This window comes from Chenopodium quinoa, unplaced genomic scaffold, assembly GCF_001683475.1.
Source record: "Chenopodium quinoa cultivar QQ74 unplaced genomic scaffold, ASM168347v1, whole genome shotgun sequence".
In the NCBI taxonomy this organism is placed as follows: domain Eukaryota; kingdom Viridiplantae; phylum Streptophyta; class Magnoliopsida; order Caryophyllales; family Amaranthaceae; genus Chenopodium; species Chenopodium quinoa.
In genome coordinates, this window is record NW_018745461.1 from 1,690,698 (window position 1) to 1,700,427 (window position 9,730).

Below are 9,730 nucleotides of genomic sequence, written 5' to 3' on the forward strand. Positions count from 1 at the left end.
GATGGTTGAGTTGGTCCGCTATCACTTCCGATATGATCCGTTGTTCATTGATTGAATGAAATTGCAGTAGTACTTTTTTCAATATAGCAGTCCTTTTGCTTCCTTATTTCTAACGCATGAGTATGTAGTATTAGTAACATTATTAATATATTGGTAAGACTTCTATAATATAAAGGAATGAATAACGAATGAAGTAGATTGCACAACTAACTATTACACATTGTACGTTCTCTCCAATGGAGTAGATCAGCTAGAGGTAGGGGTTCAAGGGTTCATACTTAACGTCGAAATCGAAGTAATAGGTATTAACACCGGTGAAAATACCATCTGACAAAGTAGTCCTTTTGGCATCTCCGTTAGGCATATGATCAACCTGATCATACGAATAAGGAACATCACATGTTCCTTGTGTAGCAATTGCATTTACGATTGCTTTTTTCTTAGGTTGGCACCTTGACAGCAAAAGAGCTTTGCACTTCCTCAGATTCGGACACAGATCATCCCAAATCGCACTGTATCTTAATCTCTAAACCGATCTCTAAGGTCCCATTTGCAATGAAAGGGACTCCACCGGTAATGATAGCTTTGGTAGTCACAGCCCCAGATTTACTAGTATTCCAAGTCTTGGTACTAGTTTTCGTATAGGTAAACTGAAGTGTGTACTCTTGCTCATGGTCGGTTGGGTTGTTTGATACTCCTTCGGCCATTGTGAGAGGCCTGCGACCGTAGATCCTAGCCCTATCCCGATGAAATTCGAAAATATTGACTTCGCGTGCAAGTACAGGCTCTACCACTTGTAATCTACACTCTCTTGTTATAGCTTCTGAAGAGGCGATCAGGTAATCATATTCTGGCACCCACTTTTGCATTTTTAAAAAGTTGTTGGTGTATAGGTGGCGAAGAGCAATGGTATTGACATCGACCTTAAACACTGAAAACAAACACTTTGTGTCACAAATTAATGTCTTTTCAGGCAAGATGCGGATAACATCATCATTGTGATAAAATAACGCATCCCAATAAAGGCCACTCTTAACATCATCATTCGTGACATAGATGTGGCCATCACGAGTGGTACAGATTTCGTACGCATTGCCTGCATCCCCAACATCGTTAGAACTGAAGTACGGAACTTCGCATGGCATCGGAGAAGTCTTTAAATAGAGACCTTCTTGTTCCTTAAATGCAACATATTGAGGAAGTATAACAATTGTTCCGTAATCCACCACAGCAGACACGTCTATGGTGGTGGCAAGAGGTTCCAAGCACAAGTACATCTCACGATCCCAAGCAACATCACGTCTCCCTACATTTATTCCAAGTTGAATATGAACGAACTTCACTGTCTTCCCGTCGTAACTAACGTCGGCCCGAAACAATGTACAATTCCATGCCCTTTTGTCTTCCACCGCATCTCTTGATGTTGCAACTATCCAATTTTCGCTTTCCGATGACCTACATGCATGTTAAGCTCGTACTTCAATTCAACTCTTTACCTAATTATTTTATGTTAAGTTCAGATCGGTAAAAAAAAATAAAAGTTCAACTCTTTACATACTTTATTGTTTTATGCTCAATTCTGAAAAAATTATTAGCGGTATGATAATAAAGACATGTTATATTCATGTCAGATCTTATTAGATTTGTTTCATTATATGTTTTTTTTTTTTTTTTGAAAGATTTCATTATATGTTTTATTTTTTACAAGTATGATGATAAAGATATAAGCGTTTTAAAACACAACTTGAAAACCGTGTAAAGTCAAATGAGGCAAAAATAAAATAGGAACGGAGGTTAGAGGGAGCATATATAACAGTTTTATTTCCTTTTAAGACAACAATACATGGCATCTAAAAACACTAAAGGATTGACAAAAAAAAAATGATACCTGACCCAATATTTGTTGTTATAGCAAGATCTGATATGAACTATACCATCTCCGGCAGACTCGACGGCAAACTTGGCTCGATCACTCACCACTTTATTAGTGGTATACGCAAGTTTGCCGTCATCTTCCACGCCCAAATACTTGAATGGTGCACCACCGTATGTTGCTTTCAGTGCTACATACGTTGGTAAATGAACAATCGCTTCCAAGTTTGCCATCACTCACACACGTTTAATTTGCTTTTTCTTTTTTGTAGCTTCATTAAAAATCCTATGCTATTTATAGGCAAATTTCCTTACTAATTCTAATACAAGTTCTTTACTTATTTATTTGGACGCGACTACTAGAAATCATGTTCGTTAATTAGTGATTAAAGTCTTTACTTATTTAATTTTGTCAACGACGCAAAGCCATTAAGCCAAAATTAACACGTTACATTGTATTATCATAACTCCCACGAGGCCACGACCCTTTATTTTTTAATCATCCTATTGTACATTTCAAAGCATTTTCTGTGGGATTTACCACCACATGTGGACACTTTAATTTGTAAGAAAATAGAATAACTTATATAACTCTAACTTATTAAAAAAAAAAAAATAATAAAGGAAGTATATTTTAATAATTAATAATTTAAAAGCATGGCTCGAAAATTATCTAGTGCCTTTTCTAATTTACTTCCTTTTTTATTATTAACCCGCAAGTCTGCAACGTTTGTATAACGTTTTAGTCAATGTACATTGAGACAAATGTAACATGATCTTTAACTATAATAGCGAAATATATTTGAAGTACTAATTAGTAGGTAGAATATATGAATAATATCCAATGTAGAGATGCATGTAGGGCTGGCAAACAGGTCGGGTCGGGTCGGGTTCAGGTCGACCTGTTTACATAAACGGGTCAGGACCCCCCAACCTGAACCCGACCTGTTTACTTAAACAGGTCGAAATAACCAACCTGAACCCGACCTGATTATAAACGGGTCGACCTGAACCCGACCCGCCTAAATCTGATTTTTTTTTAATTAAAAAAAAAATAAAATAAAAACCAGTAATTTACTAATTTCTTTATACTGTAATTTTTTTAACCTGTAATTTGACTAATTTCTTTAACCTGTAAGATTCAAGTATTCAAGACTTCAAATTCAACACATAATTCAAGCAAACATAACTTAACAACATAATTCAAGAAAATCCTGCTGCATTAGTGCATTGTCCATACTTCATAGTTTTATACACTCACAACAACAACTAAAACTTGAAAAGTAGCTAGCCAACAAGTCCAAAATATTTCCAAGAGTTACATGTCCAAAATACTTCCAAGTAGGCAAATAAAAGTTCAACTAGAAAACCAAATACATGTCCAAAATAACAGTAACAGTTTCATCAACTAATTTTAGAAGAAATTAACAACATAATCAGGTTTGACTCTCCATGACAGCAGGACTTTCTGGTGCACTTTGTGGAGGGCTGGGGCTGGGAGTATCCCCCACATCATCGTTGACTTTCATGGCCATGATTTTTCCACATAAATCTTGCAATTGCGGATCCATATTAGCTACAACCAAAAGAATACATACAAAAGTTAATTTCAGCCTTAAGCATAAATAAAATAGTACAAAAAAGAAACAAAAAAAATTGTAATTTTAAATACATAAACTATTTTCATACCTTCACCAAAAGTCCAATCTTTGAGGCAAATGATAGCTTCTGCTGTGTTTGGTTTCAAAGAGCTTCTATAGCAGTCCAAAACTCGACCACCAGTACTGAAGGCAGATTCTGAAGCTACTGTTGAAATAGGGATTGCAAGGATGTCTCTTGCCATCTTTGAAAGAATTGGATACCTCACAACATTTGTTTTCCAATGATATAGAATATTAATGTTGGTTGCACGAGGAATCAATGGCTCTTCCAAGTAGATTTGCAAGTCAGATTTAGCAGCAACATATGATTTGCTAGAAGAGAAGTTATCAAAGTCCTAAAAGATGTTTAAACAAAAATTACAATAAAGCATACAAAAAACAGAATTTAAAGCTGATTATCAAACAAAAAGCAAGTGTTCACAGTTACCATCATAAAAGAATCAGAAGCAACATCAACTTGCTCTTCATTAGGCTTTCTAGAAGAACGGCGCCTTGTTCGTGGTGTTGTTGTGGAAGCCTCAGTCACATAAGCACCATATAAATAATCCAACCTTTCCTTGAACTTCACCAACTCATTAGTACCCTCTATTTCCCCATACACCTTCTTAAAAGCCCACTCCACAAACTCATACTTAAATCGAGGGTCTAAAACAACAGCCACAGCCATGATTATGCTAAAGTTGGTCCAATATTTAGCAAATTTCTCATTCATTCTTGCTGCCATCTTATGCATGAAGTTATCAGAATTTTCAAGCTCCTCTTTCAAGAGTAAACGGATTTTCAACACATTTGGGAAGTATAAATTAGCGGTAGGATAATTATTACCCGAAAAAACATTTGTCACATCAAAAAAGACCTTCAAAAATCTAAATAACTTCTCTATTCTCCCCACTCCTCATTTGTTGGACAATGAATGTAATTGGCATCAACCTTTTGAAAATGAAGAAAAGCTTTTTTGTAGTACAAAACATTCACTAACATCAAATAAGTTGAATTCCATCTAGTAGGGACATCTTGTCTCAATCCTCTACTTGAGTCTAGTTCAACATGTGCCACACAAGTCAAAAAACGTTGCTTTCTAGCCTGAGACCCTTTACAATACTTCACAGTTTCTCTCACCTTAACAACAGCCTCATTAATTTCTTTTAACCCATCTTGCACAATTAAATTTAGGATATGTGCACAACACCTCACATGGAAATAATCCCCCCCACATACCAAATCAAGTTCATTTTTAATTACATCAGCAAACACATCATTAGAGGAAGCATTATCAAGAGTAATACACATGATTTTCTTTTGGATACCCCACTCTTTAAGAAAATCATAGACATGGTCAGACATATGGACACCGGTGTGAGGTGGAGGCAAAAAACGAAAGTTCAGAATTTTTTTTTGCAAATTCCATTGATTATCAACAAAATGGGCAGTCAAAGACATGTAACCATCAGTAGTAATTGAAGTCCAACAATCAGATGTAAGAGAAATCCTACCCTTAACTACACTCAACTCCTCCTTAAGTTTATCTTTTTCCCTCTTAAACATTTTCAGAACATCAGCCTTCAAAGTATTTCGAGACACAAGTTTAACATCAGGATTTATGTAATTAATCAACTTCCTAACAGCACTATATTCAGCAAACTGAAAAGGCAAATCATGTTTCACCACATCAATAGACAACATCTCACGAACAATATCATAATCAATTGTAGGAACCCTATTCATCATAGAACCAGAACTGCTTGAATCAATAATCATCTGACCCACATCTTTAAAGGTCCTTTTTTTACATTTCTTAATGTGGCGTTTTAAATTACCAGTTCCTTGCCTACTTTCAGCATTATATTTCTGCCCACATTTTTTACACTTGCAAATGATGTTACCTTGTTCGTCAGGTTTATCAAGGAATTCAAAATTTGCCCACACATCTGAAGTGAGCTTTCGTTGGCGCTTGAAATGAATTCCAGGCTTATTCAGCGAGGTGACATTAGAGGTTTTCTTCTTTGATTCCGTTTGATGAGAATCAGAAACTTCATCATCTGAATCAGAATCCGGAAGATCAATGGGTTCATCAGGATTAGGGCTATTAGCCATCTGTGAATAAATTAAAAAAAGAATTACACTCATGGCATAAAAGATAAAACATGAAAAACAGAAGTATAAACTCATGAGTCATGACATAAAGAATCAAACTCATGAAATTGCAGAGTAAGAAAATCAAATCAGGGCAAAAAATCGCATAAACAAATCGCAAATAATCGCAAAATAAGTAAATAACAAATCAAATCTTCGAAAGAAATTGCAGAGTAAGAAAATAACAAACGAACAACATTAAATGATTAAATCACATAAACAAAGCATACATAAACCATAATAGCAAAAAATCGCATTAAAAAATCAAAGAAATCTGAAAATTGCATAACCAAATCAAGGAAATTGCATAAACAAATGACTCATGAGCAAACAAACTCATAAAAAATCGAATAATAGGATTATTACCTTCAGAATGTTTGAGATGAAGCTTCAATCTTCAAGGTTCAAGAATTTTTATTTCAATCTTCAAGAGTTAGAGAGAGAAAAGAGAGGAGAGAAGAGAGAGAAACTGAGAAGAGAGAGAGTTTGAGTGAAAGAAAGCGGCGAGAGAAAGAGGGAATTAGCTTAGGGTTAGATAATTTGGGCTTGGCCCATATTTTAAAATTAGGGTTTTAAGTTAAGCGGGTTGGGTTCGGGTTGACCCGACCTGAAACCGACCCAATTAAATAAATGGGTTTATGCGGGTTGGTTTCGGGTTGGGATTTTCAACCTGAACCCGACCCATTTAACTTCAGGTCGGGTTCAAGTTGACCCAATTACATAAACGGGTTGAAAATCTCTATCAAAACCCATTTATTTCGGGTTGGGTTCGGGTCGGGTTGTCGGGTCGGGTCAGCTTTTGCCAGCCCTAGATGCATGCTACAAGTGGGAAAAAAAAAGGAGGATTTAATAAGCAAAAGGTGGCACAATGCATCACTTTTTTCCTAAACGTTGACATGATTTTTGGCAACACATTAGGCCAATTTGGTTAACCCCTACTACTCTGTCATCGCTCACCACCATTGCATCGGCTTCAAGTTGCGATTTCAAAATACATTCAAAAGTCAAAACAACCTAAATTCACGCAGGTCAACGAATTTAAAGTAGAAAATGATTTGATTATGTCATTATTACAAGTCCATTCTTACAATTCCAGCTAAAACAACAATTTCATAGCTATTCTCATGATTAGCTAGTTTGTTATTTTTATCATGTAAATCATTTTATGAACTCACTTATGTTAGTTGAGACGAACACTACAAGAGGGGGTTGAATTGTATGTGAGTTCTTAGCGACTACTTTTGCGAAATATAAAAACATAATGTAAAGAAACTTGAAATGCACACAATATTTTACGAGGAAATCTTCCAGGGCCCAATTGGAAGTAAAACCTCAACCCTCTAAGGGATTTCCAAAACCAAACCAATCTAATATAATAGGGCAAACACACAAGTTACAACCTATATTATACTCAAACCTTTACTCACAAGTTATAGACCGAACTTGCTACACAGTAGGACCCTATCCGATCTTTCCCAACCTAAGTTCCTGACTTAGATTCACTCGTACTCCCTGAGCATTCTCTCACTCAGCTTCAACCTAGAAGCCTACACAACTGTATGCAAAGATAAATCACACACACACACCCAAGAACCCAGGGGCGAAGCCAGGAATTTAAATACGGGGAGGCCGAGATTTATTCAGTTAATAGTATTGTATTTCATACGATTTTCTCATTACATAATATTTTCTGTTGCAGTATTTGCAATATTATAGATTAGATTTGACTATATTTTATAAAGCAACACAAAATATTATTTCATCAGAATATTCAATATTACAACCATTCAACCAACGAGGACTTGCCTTTTTTATTATAGCTAAGCAAAGGTTTGTGTACGATATATTTGGTATTTCTCTTGTAGTTCATTTGCACAAATATATATATATATATAGGTAGGTATGCAATTTACTAATTTAGTCAATTAGAAATATAGGGAAAATAATATAAGTTAAAATCAAAAGAATTGGCAAATTAATAAAAAGAATGATTGAAGGGGTAAAAGAAAAATAGATTAAATTAAAGAATAATGTTAATATTAATAAGTTTTAGGGGGAAAAAACTAAGACTTGTAAAAGAAATAGATAGTGAATAAATTTTTTTTTTAAAAAAAATTTAATTGTATGTATGTAGAGCTGTCAAAAGCTGACCCGGTCCGAAATACCGACCCTAACCCGACCTATTAACCGACCCATCTGAATCCGAAAAAAATGGTGACCCGAACCCGACCTAAAACAACCCTAGACCCGAGTATTTGAGACCCGAACCCGAACATTAACCGACCTAGAGACGACCCGACTCGAATGTAACCCGTAAATTATTGACCTGAACCGAACCCGACCTGAACCGAAATTGACCCAAACCCGTTTTAACCCGTCAAAACCCGAATTCAACTCGACCTGTTCCTAACCCGACCTGGATTGAACCCGACATGTTCCTAACCCAACCTGAATTTAACCCGACTTGCTACAAACCCAATTCGAATTTCAACCCGACCTGTTACAAATAGAGCTGTCAAAAGCTGACCCAACCAGAAGTACCGACCCTAACCCGACCTATTAACCGACCCGTCTGAACCCGAAAAAAATGGTGACCCGAACCCGACCTAACCCGACCTGAAACCAACCCTAAACTCGAGTTGACCCAAGTATTTGAGACCCGAACCCGAACATTAACCGACCTAGAGACGACCCAACCCGAATGTAACCCATAAATTATTGACCTGAACCGAACCCGACCTGAACCGAAATTCCAAACCCGTTTTCAACCCGACATGTTCCTAACCCGACCCGGATTCAACCCGACATGTTCCTAACCCAACCCGAATTTAACCCGACCTGCTACAAACCCAATTCGAATTTCAACCCGACTTGTTACAAACCCGACTTGTTATTGACCTGACCCAAATTCAACCCGACTTGTTATTGAATCAATATGTATAGGTCGTTATCTCATGTTGGTATTGGAACGGATATTGAATCCTAACTCTATTCCTTCAATATTTCACTTTGAATTTTAAGAGGTTAGTTTCACAAAATGTTTTTAGGGACGAAACATGTTCTCCGCAAATTATTGACTTGAACCGAACCCGAGAATGACCCGACTTGATTATAACCAGCAAATTATTGACTTGAACCGAACCCGACTTGAACTCGAGAATGACCCAACCTGATTATAACCCGTAAATAATTGACTTGAATCGAACCCGACTCAAACCTGAGAATGACCCTAACTCGTTTAAACCCGTAAAGACCCGAATTTAACCTGACCTATCTTTCACCCGACCCGGATGTAACCCGACCTTTTACTAACCCGACCCAAACCCGACCCAAACCCGATAAGATGTATGACCTGACGTGACCCGACTCAAGCATGACCAACCCGAACCTGACCCGCATATGTTATGACATTAACCCGTATTGACCCGACCCGAGATGACCCGACTCACACTAACCCGACTCAAACCCGACCCGTTTACCCGAATTGACAGCTCTATATGCATGTAAGCCCATGAGAATCGAACCCTGACCAAATGGCTATATGCTTAAGTGCTCAACCACTAAGCTTTAATTTAGAATACTAGATTCATACAAACAATAATCATTTTATCCTAAAAACTATAGGGGCCAGCCTTTTAGATTAATGGGTCGGTTGTTGGGCCACCGGGGGGGGGGGGGGGGGGCAGGCCTCCACCAGCCCCCCTGGTGGCTTCGCCCTTGCAAGAACCCAACCAATACAAACTATTGACTCCTAGAATATGAAAGGTAAGCTACACATGAAACCCGAAACTAATATGACAAAGTTATGAACTTGGCAAACTTACACAATTAAGCACACTTCGAATTCTTTACGCATGAACTCACAGAATATAATGAAATGAGATTTCTACAATTTATACAAGGCTTGCTCGTATATAGAAAGTAGGTAGGGTTTTCAAAAGATAAATATGTTAATTTACTAATATCCCAAATTAAAACACAGTTTTATGTAAATCATTTTAGAAGAAAATCTTTTTTTAGAAAACTTATCAAAGATAAATCATCAAAAGAATAATATCTTTTAA

General features: G+C 36.8%; 1 protein-coding gene across 1 annotated transcript; it reads right to left on the reverse strand.

The window, feature by feature from the left end:
- Positions 1–497: 497 nt before the first annotated feature.
- Positions 498–2,106, reverse strand: LOC110714825. The gene is made up of 2 exons (XM_021893375.1): positions 1,889–2,106; positions 498–1,455 (listed from the first exon to the last, which is right to left on the reverse strand). Exons 1-2 carry the CDS (start codon positions 2,104–2,106, stop codon positions 498–500), a joined length of 1,176 nt encoding a protein of 391 aa, XP_021749067.1.
- Positions 2,107–9,730: the final 7,624 nt, after the last annotated feature.